This window comes from Lutra lutra, chromosome 2 (assembly GCF_902655055.1).
Source record: "Lutra lutra chromosome 2, mLutLut1.2, whole genome shotgun sequence".
In the NCBI taxonomy this organism is placed as follows: Eukaryota; Metazoa; Chordata; class Mammalia; order Carnivora; family Mustelidae; genus Lutra; species Lutra lutra.
In genome coordinates, this window is record NC_062279.1 from 1,978,156 (window position 1) to 1,995,732 (window position 17,577).

A 17,577-nucleotide genomic window follows, 5' to 3' on the forward strand; every position below is an offset into this window, starting at 1 on the left:
TGTCCAGGGGACGCAGACACCTGAGAGAGTATTATCAGGCCAAAATCTAAAATGTCTAAGCCTTCTCTCTAGCAGCTAAGGCAAGCCTAAAGGGCCCCTGAGCCAGGGTCATTGTGGGTCTCCCAACAAGGACTTGTCCGAGGGGCGAGCAGCAGCGCTGCTGTCCTGGGGGCTGAGCGTGCGTGGTCACGTAGCGTCACAGTGCTTTGGCTGCACCCGATGCCTCCTTATAAGACACTGTCTTCTCTGCATTTGCTGGAGGACCCGGCAGACGGGGTCCATGAGCTGGAAGGGAGGAGACATTGGGAAACAGGCTAAGCATGTCTGCTCTAGAACGTAGAGTGTGATTTCCTCTCCTTCCTTTAAAGACATAGACCATGATTAAAACTCGAAAAAATAGGAGAAATGATCATTGCTCTTTATCATGAGCTGCCTGTGAGGCTGCGAGCTTGTTTGCTTCCCGCTGTCTTTGGGTTCCGCGTGCCAGCTTGGTGCTCGCGTGCAGGAAGCGTGCGGACTGACCGAGCCGCGTGGAGCGTGGGTAGACTGTGCGGCCCCGTTCCTATGGGAGAGGCAGCCCGACGTCCGTGTTTCTAATCCTCCCTTCTCTTCCCTCCCTCACACCCCGAAGACCTTGAACCTGACCTGCACGGTGTTCGGAAACCCTGACCCCGAAGTGGTGTGGTTCAAGAACGACAAGGACATCGAGCTCAGCGAGCACTTCTCGGTCAAGGTGGAGCAGGCCAAATACGTCAGCATGACCATCAAGGGCGTGACCTCGGAGGACTCGGGCAAGTACAGCATGAACGTCAAGAACAAGTACGGGGGTGAGAAGATCGATGTCACCGTCAGCGTGTATAAGCACGGGGAGAAGATCCCCGACATCGCCCCACCACAGCAGGCGAAGCCGAAGCTCATCCCGGCCTCGGCATCTGGGCTGGCCCCGTGACGCAGCGGCTGCCCAGGGCAGGGCGGGGCGAAGGCCATGCGAGTGCCGTGTGTTTGCTCAGACGGGTGACCGTGAGTGAGGTCGCGTGTGCCGACGGGCCAGCACGCACCGACGCTTTTGAATTTGGCATTTGGTTGTCATTCTTTTATGTCCCTCCAGGGGAGAAAGCCCGGGTTGTTTGCCATAGGCTATAACAACGTACGTCTGCAGATGCCAACAGAGTGGGTTGCAAGGAGCCCGCTCAGGTTTCCGCACATGCTGACACCAAGCCCCCGGCATGCTGCTGCTTCCCGTCTGTGGGGCAAACAACGTAGCAGCTCCGAAATCCTGGTTGCAGAGCCTTGCATGCATGTGTTACCTGGTTGCACTGTTTTCTCTTGCCGTAGATGAATAAAGCTTTAAAACGCAACTTGTGTGGTCTCCTGTATCAAGCCGTACCTGACTCCATCTGCTCCCTCTCCAGGCTCAATTACAGATTACCATTTGGTGGCACAGCCAGGGGCCCGCAAGCGTGCCATCTGGAGACAGGGAGGGGGACGCAGATCACACTCATGGCATCTACCTGCCCGGACTTCATGGAGGCCCCACGGCTGGAGGGGACAGTGGCCCCACACGACCATTGTTCCCGAGAAGGCGCTTCTCTCGTGTGGACTTAAAGATGTTCAGGGCGCAGATCTGAAACTCTCTGTAGAGGAAAACAGGATGCCTGGATGGCCGTGGTCCTTCTTAGGGAGCCGGTTGACTAGTTAGGGGTTTTGGAGCAAAGAGAGGCATCACTCGAAGCCATCAGAGCGGTGGCCGTGGAGGCAAACTGGAAATTCGGCTGACGCTGGATCTCTCAGTGAAGTCAAACAAAACGTTTGTCTGAACACAGCCTTCTTTGAACCCTTTCTTCCTTCTTTGGGAAGAGGCTGAAATTCCTTGGGCATGAAATTCCTATTTTAACATTTTAGTTTTGTATTAAACATATTGCTCGTGTCAGAAAAAAACTTTTGGGCATTTCGGAACATTTTTATGTCTCTGTCATTAAGGCTCAATGAGATTGTGTTATATTTTCCTAAGGTCGTAAACGAAACCCTGAAATTTCAATATATCCCTAATGATACCAGCCCACTGAGCAGGTTTTTATAGGAGGTAAAGTGAGGATCAGCAAGAATTTTTAAAAGTATCTTTCCCTTCTCCGTTGTGCAGGTGAACTTCAGGTGACTTTGTCGTCACTGCAGAGCAGGGCAGTGTTTCTGGAACATCTTGGCAAAGGGAGACACATACAGATTTTCCTAAAATTAGTCTTTATTTAATTAAATAGGACTTGCTTATTTTATAGTTTAAGGAGTCATTTTTGTTTAGAGATTATAGTTCATGGGAGACAATGAATTTCTTAAAGCCGTATCATTTTTTTGAGGGGGTTGAATTTATGTTTTTAGAACAGTTTTCGGTTCACAGCAAAGCTGAGAAGAAGGTGCACAGATTTCCTGCGTTCCTCCCTCGCCCGCCGTCAGCAGCCGCCCCGGACGGTGCACTTGTCACCATCGATGGACCTGCGTGGACACGTCCTCATCACCCCCAGTCCACAGTGTACACCACGGTCACTCTAGACGATGCATGCCCGGGTTGGCACACACGTGTGATGACACGTGCCCACTGTGACAGGGTCACACACAGTCGTCTCGCTGCCCTAAACCCTCTCTGCTCCACCTGCCGGTTCTCCCGCTCCCCTGAGCCCCAGCAGCCACCATTGTTATGTCTTTACAGTCCCCGCGGTTTTGACTCACATTTTTTAAAAGCAAGCTTGCTCCTTCTGAGCAGGCTCAGGTCTGTACAAGAGTTGCGAGCACTGCAGGGTTCCATGCTCCCTTCCCGTGGTTCTCCCTGTGGGTAACGTTATGCTTCCACAGTACCTTTGCCAAAACAAAGGAGCTGGCGTTGGTCTGCCCATCCTAACTGCAGACGGCTTTCGGATCGCCCTGGATTTGCCCTCCATGCTCTCTCTGGGCAGTTCATGGTTGCTTCTGCCTGGTCTGGTCTGCCGTAGTTCCTGCCTTCACTTGTTTTTGAAGATGGTGACAGTTCTAGGAATGTTCTCCTGTCTGGGTTGGTCTGACACGTTCTCATGATAGTCTTGGTGATGGGCTTCGGGAGACCCAGCGGGGAGGTGCTTGACACCCACACACCGGGGTGACACCGACCTTCGTCACGCATGGAGATGGTGCTGGACGGCTTCTCCCGGTAGTGTCACTGACCCTCTCTTTCCTGCTCTATTCTTGGCTCCGGGTCATTTGGGCCAGACCATGTGCAAGGGGGGGGTCCGTGGAATGAGCTCCTCCTGGAGGGGAGAACAGCTACACAGGCACTCAGGAGTCTTCTGGGGGAAGACGTGCCTCTTCTCTTCCTTTTGTTTCTCTAGTCAGGCACTATGGATACAGGTGTGGACTCTTGAGATTTATGTCGTACTCTGGGTTATAATCCAACACTACGCTGTTTGCCTTGTTGCTCAGATCATTCTGGCATTGGTCTGAGGTCCCTTGTCATTTGCTGTTTGAGTGCTTCCTGACTTCCTGCTCCAGTGGACCCTCGGGCTCCCCTTTGCACCTTCCCCGCCCCAGCCCGGGACTCAGCCATTTCTCTAAGGCCCCTGGCTCCTCTTGTTGGAGAAGCAGATGCAGAATCCAAGGTCTGGGTGCTGGGGTTCATTTACTATTTTTATCACAGTCCTTCGCCGGCTGTATTTATGCAAATGTCCCACAGTATGGGCAATCCCAGTCTGATTACCAGTTACTCCCTGGGAGGCAGAGTGTAAGGAATTAGTCAGGGAAGACATCTGGGTCACTCACTAACTGTCTGGAAATCCATTAAGTATATGAAGAATGGTTGTCTGCCATCCTAGAATCCACACCTGACGTGGGAGCAAACACGCCAGCCTTGGATCAGGAGAAGGGGCGAAGAGAGCTCATTGCTTAGTCAGAGAAAGCCACTCAGGCTCTGGGATACCTACCGGCTCCCCTTCAGTCCTGTGCCAGTGTGACAGCGTGAGGACAGAGGGGGCTGGCGGAGGCCCGGATTCCGTGAACAAATACATACGATTTGTTCCCAGAGCCACAAGACGGCACACTCCCTGTGTCCTACATGTCCCGCCTCTCCATCACTTAATGCTTTGGTTTATGTTTCCTGAGAACAAGGAACAAGGTATCCTTTATGTTACCATAGTCTAGTCGTCAAATAAAGGGAACTCACCTTTGATATAAAACTGTAATGTATAATCCATATTCTGACTCTGCTAGTTATCCCAATAATAAGCTCTAGAGTTTCCCCTCCATCCAAGAACCAGGTTGGGGTCTTGTATCACATTTCATTGTGTCTTCTGACTTCTTGCAAATCTGGGACAGTTTCCCGTCCTTCTCTATCTTTAATTATGTTATTAGTTTTGAAGGACAGAGGCAGGTTATTTTATGGAGCTTGTCTTAATGTGGGTTTGCTGACGTTTCCTCATGATAAAATTCAAGCTGTGCATCCCTGGTTGTGCTACCATTTGCATGAGTTAGGTTCTTCAGAGACACAGAGCCAATAGGAGACAGATGATAGATACATGGATGGATAGAGGTGTAGACAGATAGATGATAGGTAGATATGTAGATAGACTAGATAGATAAATATGTAGATTGGTGGATGATGGGTGGATGTCTAGATAGATGGATTGATGGATGGACAGATATGCAGATAGATTAAATAGATATGTAGATGGATGGATGGACAGATGGATAGATAGCTATGTAGGCAGATTAGATAGACATGTGGATGGGTGGACAGATGGATGGATGGATGGATAGACAGATAGATAGCTATGTAGGCAGATTAGATAGACATGTGGATGGATGGATGGATAGATACGTAGAGTCAGTACGAGCAGATTTATTACGCGACTAGCAGATGTGGTTGTGGAGGCTGGGAAGCCCCACCATGTGCATCTGCAGCTGGAGACCCAGAAGAACCAGTGGTGGAGTTTGGCCGAGTTGGAAAGCCTGCAAAGCAGGAGTACCAATGTCCAAGGGCAGAGGAAGGCTGTCTCAGCTCAGGCAGAGTGAGTTCATCTTCCTGCACCTTTTTTGCTCCATTCGGGCCACAGCAAATTAGATGATGCCCACCCCCAGAGGGGAGGAAGGGTTTCTGGGCTCAGCCCCCTGATTCACATGCCGATCTCGCTCAGACACCCTCACAGGCTCCAGCTTCCTGCAACCCAGTCAAGCTGACATGTCCACTGACCCCACGCTACTGCAGTGATGTGCTGTCCTCCCCGGGTGGCATGCCCAGAGGCCTTCTGCCTTCAACACAGAATGCCTCCATCCCATGATGATGGGGCCATCAGGTGTCACTGCATGGCTGCCGTGGTCCCCTGCAGCCACGCACAATCTGTGGGGTCCCCTGAAGACCACATCAATGTCCTGGGCATGGTAGCCTTCTTGTCTGTGCCGCTTTCCCACAGTGGCTCGGGGGCGCAGTCGGTCCAGTGGCTCCCACGGCCCAGGTCAGCTGCTGCTTGTCACTCACGCACTCACTCGTGCCCACACCTCCCGTTCCCACTCTCCATTGCGCTGCACTCACAGGCACCTGCTTTGTCACTGGCCTGGACTGTTTTCCTGCCCCGCCCCACTGCTGTGCCCCGCTGTCCGCCTTCAGCTGGGTCTTCAGCACTTGGTGTGGGCATCCTCCTTCCCGGGCAATTTGTCTGTGCTCTGTCTGTCTCCAAGCTCTCCTTGTGCGCCCCAATAGCCTCTCTGCTGGCATCCATGGGCCGGTCCCTGGGCGAGCGGACACTTCCCTGATAAGGCCGATGTCAGGGTTCACACGGGGCTTCCTCTGATGCTTGTTGTAGTCAGAACGGCCTGTGACCCAGACACAACCTCCCCCTGCGCACACCTCTGGCTGCTGGCCAATGACAGCACCCGGCCGAGGACAAGCAAGGATGGGGGCACCCACGCCTCTTGGCCCGGGTCCTGGCTCAGTGGCTGAGCAGTTCTGTCACTGGGGGCACGTCACTTGAACTATTTAAGCCATGTTTCCTTTTGTCTACAAAAATTGAGGAAATAATGCTTTTTACGAGAGAGTGCATATGTACTGTTACAGAAAGAGTGAATTTTGGATTCGTCTGATCATGAAATATGGTGGTCTGGGGTGCATGTGGGGCTTTTACATAAATCAACCATCTGTTGAAAATGTTTCTAGGGTCACCTCATGAGAATAGTTAGATACAGATTCATTTAAATCAACCCCAGATGTGGGCTTCGTCTGGGACTCAGAGCCAGACAGGAAGACAGGAGCGTGTGTGGGAACGTAAGCAGCCGAAATGTGATTCAGCATTTACAAAACTCGTGCTCTTCAAGCCAATCGTGTCTCAGGCCACTAGCTTCCAAAACCGAGACGAGGGCTAAGGAGGGCACAGGAGACCCAAAGCTTTTTCTGCAGCTATACACATCCTGCTGGCAGCTCAGCACTCACACTAAAAAGGTAGAGGCCACAGAAAGAGAGTGAAAAGTTCATTACCAGGGCCTGGGGAGGGCAAGTGCAGAGACGTTGGCCAAATGCTACAAACGTCCCCTTATATGATGCATGAACTCTGGGGGTCTAGTTCACGGTCTGGAGACTACAGTTAAGCAGACTGCTCAAAGGAAGCTGCCCAGAGAGCAGACCTTAAAAGTTCTTCCCACAAAGCAGGAAGAGCAGTTACGCGATGTGACGCTTTGATGGGAATCATTTGGAGATTGTGAGCGTCTTAGATGGGCACTGCATGCTCCTCACATGTCGTTATGTGTCAACTGTGTGTCAGTTGAAGCTGGAGGGGTGGGTAGTACTTGTAAACCCGGTCAAGTTATGTGAGAAATACAAAGATTTTGCATCTTCTTAAAAATAAGATTTTAAGATCGCCCATATCTTACTTTTAAAGAAGCAATTCACGGATTTCCTCCTCTCTGCTCTCAGGCCTGGCCAGCATGAAGTTGTGTGAGGACAGAAAGTGAGCTGGAGACCCCTTCTGGGAATGCTGTTTTCTGTCTTGTTTTCATTTTAAAGCATCAGGTGGCACGCTGGCAAAGCTAACGCCTGTGGGGCCAAGACCCGGGAGCAGGGAGGTACCACTTATTTTGTACTATTTAGTACAGCTCCCCTTACATCAAATGAGTCCTGATCGTCAAGATGCGCGGCCGGTAAACCAAGGTGGACGTGGGAATGTGGACCCCGTGCACAGAGAGCACTGTTCCCTCAGGGACACACGCTAGTTCCTTAGTCAACAGACATGACGGCGAGGCGTGTCTCTCACGAAGCCGCAGAGCTGCGTCACTGTTTGCGGGGAAGGAGACCCATCCTGGGATTTACGTCACTGGCTGAGCGTGGGACAGTTGCCACAGGAGGACTGTGGATTGAGTACACGTGCCTCAATCAGTGTAACAAGTGTGCTGCTCTCAGCAAAACGTATATGTATTTTTTTCTATGAAACGTTTGAACCCAGGAGCGCAGTGGGAATCCACATGTGAACCTTAATGGCTTAGAAAATTAAAAACCATAAATAGATTTAGAAATTGCATTTCATAGAGTGCATGTACAGTAACAACGGCGTGAAGCCAATGTTCGGATGCGTATTTGTGGCAAAAGGTACTGAGAGTGTTTCATTAGCGGGTGGAAATTTGTCATAAAGGTTTTTTTTTTTTTTTTTTTTAACTGATTCAAACTATTTGTTAATGAATGAAGGTAGGTTTGTGCGTATGTCGATGGGGGAGATGTCTGTCACCCGAGCGCTGCACAGAAAGCTTTCCTCCTGTTCTGGGGTTCTGGCTTGGTGCTGGAGAGACGCTCAGTCTCTGTAGGAGGGACTTGCAAACAAGGGCAGGGGTGCACGTACTGTCTCTCACCTCCCCACGCGCATCAGGTGGACACTCGGTTCCCAACGAAAGGGGGCAACTGTGACTGGACCCAGCATTCATTCCCCTCCCTGCTCAAGAGGTGAGGAGAGGAACATGAGCAGCTCTGAGCTCCAGGTGGCAAACCCATGTCACTCCAGGGGGGACCTGCCTGCCCAGACGTCCTCCAAGGCGTGCCCGGGCTGACGGGGTAGTTGGTTCTGAAGGAGCCCTCTTCCTGTCCCTCTCCCTGCCCCCACCCCCGTGATATGCCTTGTCCCTGTTTAGTGTCCCAGCCCGTTGGCAGGCCTGCGAGGTCCGAATGCCCAGCATGGACGCCCTGCGAGCAGGCCACCAGCCTTCGCCTCTCGCTGTCTCCTTCAGCTGTCACTGGGGGACGACAATGGCGCCCACTCCCAGAGCACCCATATCCTGTGAGGACGCATGACCATATATATATATATGAGACCCCAGGTGAGGTACTCTGTATACAGCAGGTGCTACTTAAGTATATGTGTACCCAGCACTACTAGAATCAATGCTGAACATTTAGTATTTTACCTAGATTATTTTTATCTTGACTTTTCCACCTTCTTCCTCATTCACACTTTGTTACTTTTCCCCCACCATCTTCTCTGTGATTTCATTTAAAGTTTTAGGCCATTCTTTACTGTTTTCCATCAAGGGAGATCTCCTCTGGACCCAGGACCCCTTTTCCCATCCTACACAGAACACCTGTATGCAGACTGAGGGGTACTTTTTTCTTGCCCTTACATTTACTCTGGAAACATCCACTTTTAAAAAAATAGGCCTTCCTGGGAAGATGGGATTGTGCCCCCATTTCTTTCAAATTATGGTTTTGTTGCTCTAGCAGCAGAAAACTGGATTTTGGAGAGATGAGTGGCCATCACCGAAATAACAGACCCGTCAAACCCGTCTCTCCGTCGCGTATGTTCAACCGAAGCTGCTGGTAGCTGGTGTGATTCTGGTGGGACTCTGGTCCCCTCAGCCCGCCTCACGGACCTGACATCCGGCGTGCACCTCACTCGCAGGGTCACGGGGCACGATGCACCTGGGAATCCTAGCCCGCAGTCCGTGATCTCTTCGCCAGTATGGACGGTGCCTGTGCTGGCCTCCCGGGCCTGGCTGCCGGGTGAGCTGGTCAGTGGCCAGTGGTCGGGGGGTGGCCCCCGCGCTGAAGAGCCCACGGGCTAGAAAAACAGGCTACCCGGCGCTCTCCTCTGGAAGCACTGGTCTCCCACTTGCTTGTTGGAGGAAGAACTCTCTGTTAAAGGCTTCCCATGGCCGGCTGCTCAGTGGCTTCGAGGTTAAACTCAAGGGATGCTGGTGGTTTACGGGTGAGGCTTCACCGTCCTGTTCCCAAGGCACGGCCGGCCCCAGACCCAGGCGGGTCATCAGCTGAGTGGCTATCGGTTCCCCCGGAGGCAAGTGGCAGGGATACTCATACCCTTGGAGGCACCCCTTCCCAGCCTTAGGAGCACTTCTGAGTGCGGAGTTAAATCAACCTGGGGAGCCGTCCTCGCCACGGGCTCCCTGGGTTCCGGCCCCGTGATGCCACTAGATGGCACTCGGAGAATAGACACGGAATCCCGCCGTGGCCAGCCCAGATCTATCTTTTTGACACGAACACATCACGTAGTGAATGGGAGATTATTAAAGGCATTACACTTACCCGGTGACAAGGACAGGTCCGGCAAATTACTGTTTCCAGGAAATAGCAGGTCATTTTGAAGGCAATAATATAGCCTCTTAATCTTCACATGATACACATGAGAGGGAATAAAACACACCTAGTGAGGTGTTACAAGGCTCTTGTTACATCAGTGAAATCATCAAAATGTGTGATCTATCTATACATTAAGTTTGGGGTATGAATTTTAAATATTCCATGTTTCAAAGAGGCGTGTCACACGCAGCCGGCTCACTCATTTGTCAAAGCAGTAAATTACCCAGCACGGAAATTTTTCACATTAAGCATCTGATCCTGGAGAAAGATCAGTCAGGGCGGAGGTTGTGGATCTGAGGAGTTTCTGGATCTTCAGGGAACTGTGCTCCCCCAGGTGACCTTGGGTGACCTTGCGTATTTTCTCAGTGGTCGTTCTGCTTCTTGATTTTTAAAGACGTCTCCATAATGGGCATTTGGGGGAAGGAGGTTTTGGGAGGCATCAGGGAGTCCTGTCACCCCATCTTTTATGGTGAACAAACATGGTTATCTGTGTGGTCTCTATTTTTTTTCATGTCTTAATTGCTCCCTTGAGGTATGGTTAATTAATGGGAAGAAAGATGACACGGCAAGGTCCCTTTCACTGGCTCAAAAATGGATTGAATCCATTTAATCATCGTTTTACCTGTGGAACTGCAATGATACTTCTAAAAAAAAATCTAATTTATTTATTTCACAGAGCTAGAGACAGTGAAAGAGAGAACATAGGCAACAGGAGTAGGAGAGGGGAATGCAGACTCCCCGGTGAGCATGGAGCCCGATTCAGGGCTCGATTTCAGGACCCTGGGATCAAGGCCTGAGTCAAAGGCAGACATTTAAGGACTGAGCCACCCAGGTGCCCTGTGATGATACTTTTTAAGCAGTGGGGGCATGTGGAAGAGGTACGTGAGAGGAGCATACAACAGATTACAGTGGGGACAAACACGCCCCAGGAGATTCACCTCTGGGGCACCCAGACCACCTCCCACTCACCCTCAGCCTCCTCTGGTCACCTCAGCTTTGTGTGTCCTGCATCCTTATCTCATTCAGTGAGACTCTCATGTGGGCCCACCTCCCCAGGAGCACAGGCATTTCTTTCATTTCTCCTCGTGTAACCCTGTCAAGAAAAGGGTAAGGCAGAGTAGAGCAGGGGGAATGGCTCTGGGACAGACTAGCTCCCTCAGTCCTCTCCATCTCTGTGCCCCGGTCTCCTCGTCGGGGAGTGGGGCCCACGGTGGTCAGACAGCCCCATGCATGTGCCCAAGGGCCCAGCCCTCCCTGTTCCCCACTGGCAGGGACCTGCCCCTGTCCTGCAAGGGGTCCCTTCCAAAAAGACGGCTTTCCAACAGCTGGTTGGAATTGTTCGGTTTGTAGTTAGGGTCAGCAGTCCTCTGGCTTCCGGAAGTCCTTGTCATGGCAGATGTGTTAGGACATCAGCATTTGCATCTGTTTCCATGAGGAGTCTGTTCTAGATCTCCAGGGCTGAGCCTCCGGTGCCTCGGGTCCAGGTGGGCGGCCACCTGTGTCCTCCCGGGCCGCCTGGTCAAGCGTGTGTGGCTTGGCTCCCGCAGGCGGCCCCCTGCTTCAGTGGTGCTGCGGGCCACCTTCGGTTTGGGCGTCAGGTTGTGACAGCAGCCGGCATGTTCATCGCTTTGGGTTTCTTCCCGTTTCCTCATCGAACCACAGAGAATGTTGAAGAGGCAGGACAGAACAGCTGACCCCCGCCCCTCCAGGAGGGAGGCTAAGAGATCACACTTGAGTGCGTTTCCAGTACTCGCTGGCACCTGCGGAAGCCACTCAGAAAGGCTGGAGAGTGCCTGAAGGTCCGCAGATGGCCCTCCTGAGTGCCCCTGTGTCAGGATGCCGGGGACAGCCCAGGCCAGACGGAGGACTGTCCTCCTAGGATTCCCGCACACAGCTCAGAGCCCGGAGAAGCACCGGTGAACTGAGGCCTGGGCTTCTAGCAGGAAAGGCACACGTCCACGTCTGCCTGCCAGGACTCTCAACAGGTGGGCAGGGCCTGTCCCCACAGCTGGGCGGGGCCTGCTCCAGCAGTGGGCAGGGTCAGCTCTATTAGGTGGGCAAGGCCATGGCGCTTGGGGAATAGGGGGTCAGGGCCTGGGGGGTGGGTCTCCTCCAGTGGGTGGGTAGGGTCTTGGCACCTTCAAGGCCTTCCTCAGGTCTGCCTTTGACTGGCATAGAGGGATTTCTGTTTTATTTAGGTATTGTATTTCATTCCATTTTATTTCCGTTATAGCTAGCATCCGGTGTTATTTTGGTTTCAGGTGTACAAGATAGTGATTCAACGATTCTGTACCACACCTGGTGCTCATCGAGACAGGTGCGTGCCTGCTGCCACATCTCGCATTTCCCCGGCATGCACCTGCCTCCCCTCTGGTGACCATCAGCGTGTTCACTGTAGTTGTCTGTTAGTTGGTTTGTCACTCTTTCTCTTTATTTTACTTTGCTCCTTTGTTTTGTTTCTTAAATTCCACATGAGTGAAATCAGAGGTATTTGTCTTTCTCCGACTGATTTGTTTTGTTTAGCGTGACACTCTAGCTCCATCCATATCATCGAACATGGTAAGATTTCGTTCTTCTGTGTGATTGAGTAATTTGCTCCAATACAAAAACGCTAATTCAAAGGGTAACAGGCACCCCAATCTTTATAGCAGCATTATCAACAGTAGCCAAATCATGGAGACAGCCCAGGTGTCTATCATCAGGTGAATGGATGCAGAAGATGAGATATAGCATATATGTAATGGAATATTACTCAGCCATCAAAAAGCATGATTTTGTTTTTTGCCCAATGGAAGAAAACTCATGGGCATATATTCCCATGTTTCCTCTACTAAAGATTAAGAGAAGCAAAAGGAAATAAAACCCAGTGCTCCTCTTAATCAACTCGGCCACATAAGTAAAAGGTTGCTTTTAGGGTACTTCCCCCCGCCCCATGCCATTGCTACTTGCCTTACAGTCTCGTGAAAAAGTACACCCCAGCTCTACTCAAGCAATCATTAAACCGTTCATTCACTCGGCCGTTCGTGTGTTGCTCCTTCAGCAAACACTTGAGCCCGAGAAGCATCTCGCTCCCCCAGCACTGCGCACACTCTATCACTAGACTCTCGTAAAAAAACAATAAAAGGGGGTGGACATTGCATTTATCCATCAAGAATTCACTTCAATGACTGATATAACAACACTGGTGAAGTCTGACTTTTTTGGAGCCCTTTACTGAAATAACCCAGTTTGGCACCAAAATAGCTTTTATGTGGAATTATCTATGAGCAGAGGCTTTATTAAGCAAAGTAATGAATGTGGACAAGATCATGGGAGACATATTTGCACTAAGTCTATGTTCCAATCAACTGAAATCTTGCTTTATAGATACGCCAGAATTGACAGAGAAAGCCCTATCTATCTGTTCTTTGCAGCTTCAGGGGAGCAGGACACCCTTGTTCTTCAAGGCTGTGTCCCTGGCCCTGAGTACCATGCCTGACATGGCGGGTGCTCCGAGGACGTTATGCAACATACAGATAAGTTGTAGCAAACCACATAGGGCCTCTGCGGGCTACGTCCTCATCATGCCTCCCCCCGTTTCTAAAGCTAGTCAAGAAAACATCTAGAGAACCACTTTTGTAATGCAGTCCTTGTACACATGAAAAGAAACCTAGTTGTAGATTGTCATCTATCAAACAAGTGGGGCTTGTGTCTGTGGCTGCGTTAGCAAATCCGGGACAATCAGGCTCTTTGTAAACAGTAAGGGATAATCATGGTTATTTCTGGATGTGTTAGTCTCTCTGTCTCTGTCTCTCTTCTTTCCTTTCATGTGTACTCTGGATGGGTCTATTTTAGTTTTGTCATTAAAAATTTCAGACACCTAGAACACTTCAGAAAACGGTATCAGGTGCACGTGGGCCCCCCTCCCCCGTCTTCTCCCCGCTCCCCCTGCAGAGGGCACCACCTTGTCCTAATGTCACATCCACTCTCTTGTATATCTTTTTTTTTTTTTTTTAAGATTTTATTTGTTTATTTGACAGACAGAGATCACAAGCAGGCAGAGAGGCAGGCAGAGAGAGAGGAGGAAGCAGGCTCCCCACTGAGCAGAGAGCCCGATGCGGGGCTCGATCCCAGGACCCTGGGATCACGACCTGAGCTGAAGGCAGAGGCTTTAACCCACTGAGCCACCCAGGTGCCCCCTCTCTTGTATATCTTTATTCCTTGTCTGTAGCTCTGCATTTTCCTACTGAGAAATAACCAGGGCGTTTCTAATTTTTGATATTGTAAACTGTATTGAATGAGGATTTTTAATAATGCATATTTGCATATATCTGTGAGTTTTCTAAAGTACGTATCTGGAAGTGGAATTGCTGGGTCGTGGGAACTGGCACCATCACTGTTACTAGTTGTTGTCAAACTGCTCTCCAAAACCATTATTAAACTTTGGCTGGGAGCCCCAGCACATGGAGTTCCTATTGCTCCAAATTCCCTTAAACATTTGCTACAGTGTGATGTGCTTTGTGGCCGTGAAATACTATGTTTTGATTGCCTTGCTCGCCCCGTGTTCTAACTGGTCTGTAGATTTGCTTGGATTTTCAATGTTGAAAATGGTATTGCCTGCAGATATCATCCATTTCCTTTCTTCCTTCACGATTCTCACAGGTTCATTCGCAGGCTACACCCCCAGTACAACAGTGCAGAGGACAAGGGACAGCAACAGGTGTGTCTGAGTGACGTTCACAGCGGTGTGTGACAGGACAGTCCTGGTGAGTTCTCATAGATACTGCTTGTCAGGCTAGTGAAGTTCCTTCTCACACTTGGTTGCTACAAGTTGTATTTGTTTTTAGATCTCAAGGAATTGCTGAGTTTTGTCAAAATTTTTTTTAAAGATTTTATTTATTTATTTGACAGACAGAGATCACAAGTAGGCAGAGAGGCAGGCAGAGAGAGTAGGAAGCAGGCTCCCCGCTGAGCAGAGAGCCCAATGTGGGGCTCGGACCCAGGACCCTGAGATCATGACCTGAGCCAAAACAGAGGCCTAACCCACTGAGCCACCCAGGTGCCCCGAGTTTTGTCAATATTTTATCTGCATCTGCTACAATACTTAAGTTCTTATTTTCTCTTTTGGTCTGTGAATGTGTTGAATTATATTCATGGACATTCCAATTAATCTGTTCTTATAATTTTGGAATAAGCATTTCTTGGTGTGCTTATTAATACACATTGCTGGGTTATTTGCAAATATTTTATCAAGAACGTTGACATTTATATTTCCTATAATAACTTCTGCTACTGTCTCTGGTTTGGTTTCAACCATGGATGATGTCTTCTTTGAAACATTGGTAGAAATCCCCTGTAATGTCATGTGGCGCTTACATTCTCTTGTGATTTGTTCTCATAAAAGGTTGTAGGACTTCTCAGTATTTTAATGTATTTTGAGACAGTTTTGTTTTATTTTGAAAATGTTCCTTTTGTACAGTTTGACAACTGCGTTGCAACTGAATTTACGTGGTATTATCTCGTGCTTCAGAAAGTTCATATTGTCCCCATAGTTAAATTCTCATGTTGATTAATATTTGGGGCCATGATTTTTCAATTACACTGCCAAGTATTTGTTTATTTTCTTAGTTATTCACTTTTTTTTTTAATAGCCAGTATTTGTTTTGCTCCCCTGCTCAATGGTTTCCTCCATTTCCTGGTTCCCGGTGCTGCTCTGGGTTTCACAGATCTGGTTCCCTCTGCTCCTGCTGCCTGTGCCCTGCAAGCCCTTCCTTCCTCTCTGCGGAGCCTGGGGTCCCATTCAGTCTGTCTTCCTGACCAGCACGAGCGTTTCAAGCTGCACGTCTCTGCCCACCCTGCTGTAACTCACAGGAACATTCTCCTCCCATCCGGCATCTGGCCAGTCCTCCTGGCTTCGTCCAGCCCCTGCCACCAATTCATGGGCTTTCTGGGGTGACAGTTTTGACAGGGGCCCCCTTAAGATTCCTTCCTTCCATAGACCTAGAACATTCTCCTTAAAAAAAAAAAGAGAGAGACTTTACTTATTTTTTATAGAGCAGTTTTAGGTTCATAGCAAAATTGAGAGGAAGGCACAGATACTTTTCATGGACCCTCCTGCCCCACCAGACGCACAGCCTCTGGCACCATCAGCTTCCCCACCAGATGGTGCATTTGTTACGCCTGATGAACCTCCGTGGACACGTTGTCATCAGCCAGAGCCCGTGGTTGCATCAGGGCCACTCCTGGTGTCGTTCATCCTGCGGGTTTGTACCGATGTCTGATGGCAAGGATGCATCATTGAATACCGCGCAGAGTAGTTCCACGGCCCCCCAGATCCTCTGGGCTCCCTCGTCCCGTCATCGTCCACCCCCGGCAATCTCTGATTTGTTTCACTGTCTCTGTAATTCCAACTTTTCCAGAACGTCACACCATTAGAACCACATGGTGCACAGCCTTCTTGCTTTGGCCGCTTTCACTAAGCAATACACAGAGATGATTCTTCTATGTCTTCTCGAGGCTTGACGGTTCCTCCGTCCTCAGCACCAGATACTACCCCACTGCCTGCAAGGACAGAGCTCGTCGATCCAGCGCCAGATGAAGGACATCTTGGTTGCTCCCACGTTTTGGCAGTTATGGATAAAGCTGCTATAATACATCCATACGCAGGTTTCGTGTGGACGTAAGTGTTCAGCTTCTTTGGGTGAATACAATGGAGCATGGTTGCTGGGTCATGCTGCTGTATGGTACGAGGATGTTCTGTTCTGGAGGAAACCACCAAAGCTCTTCCCAAGCCCTCTTACCACCTGGTACCCCTGCCAGCAGCTCACGGGGCCCCTGCGGCTCCACATTCCCGCCAGCACTCGACGGTGCTGGTCCGTGTGTGGTCAGCGCTCTGGGCTTGGGGCCTCCTCGTGTCTCATGCTGTCCTCCAGCTTCCGACCCTGTGCCTTCTGAGCCCCAAGGTCCCATGCTGTCAGAGCGTCTTCCCTGCCTTCCCCGGCTCTCTATTCCTGCCACCAGGCAGTGCCTACGCAGTCCTCTGAATTAAAAAAATAATAATAAATACTAAAAGCATTTCTAGGTGTTGGTAGACGGAGTTTTTCTACAATACCCTGTCTGCCATGTTTCTCAAATGGGAGGCCTCAGGGAGTGTTTATGTAAATAAGGTATGTCAAGTTGTGTTTTTCGTTCATCGTGAGCTTACAGGGACTGTGGACATCATTCCCTCTCACACACAGATTCCCTGATATGGCATGCCCTGTTGGTGAAGTCTAATTCACGTTCGTTATTTTTTAGGTTCTACTATGACTTCCAGCAGCAACGTCTGCTACGAGCTTTCTCTGATACCCAGACGTGTGTCAGACACAACTTCAGAAAGTGGTGGTTTTCATGTAAATTTACCTTCTCAAACTTCATGCTATTTAACCAAGTTATTTTACTTGTCAGCCCATTTCCTTCTTAATATTTTACTTCTACATCGATGAACCCCATCCTGGAAGGGACTCCAGTCCTTGCAACTCTGACGTGTTCTAGAACGAGGACCTGGCACCTGTAAGAGGGGGAGAACATGGAGCAACATGGAATCTCTCACTGTCTACAATCTATGTTCTCTTCACATGTCTCTTTGCTACTGTTCTAGTTCAAGTCCTTAAGACTTTTACCGAGACCAGCTGTTGGCGTCCTCCCTGGGCTTTCTTCATCTGGTTTCCCTCCACCTGACCCATCACTCTTCGTAAAGCCAAGCAATGATGAAGAAAATCCCTTGTCCAAAAAGCTTTGCAGGAGTGCCTGTTGCCTGCGGACTGACATTTCGCTTCCTCCAGCCCGACTTTCATTTGTACGATCCGTCACTGTGTTCCACACGCCTGTGGCCTCCAGCAGCCCCCTTTGCTCTCAGGCCACCCTCACGACGCCTCCACCTCCCTACCCTGTTCTGCAAGGATGGTTTTCTCTCTGCCTGGTCGCCCCTAGCCCTTTCTCTTGTGGAACTTCCTCGAGCTGTTTTGTCACCTGCAATG

At 50.1% G+C, this 17,577-nt stretch overlaps 1 protein-coding gene across 1 annotated transcript in view; it reads left to right on the top strand.

Moving 5' to 3' along the window:
• The window catches only part of MYOM2 (myomesin 2), a 71,442-nt gene extending 70,084 nt beyond the window's left edge, over window positions 1–1,358 (top strand). The window contains 1 exon segment of the mRNA XM_047713570.1: window positions 632–1,358. Coding sequence (XP_047569526.1) covers window positions 632–949 — 318 coding nt within the window. The 3' untranslated portion in view covers window positions 950–1,358.
• Window positions 1,359–17,577: the final 16,219 nt, after the last annotated feature.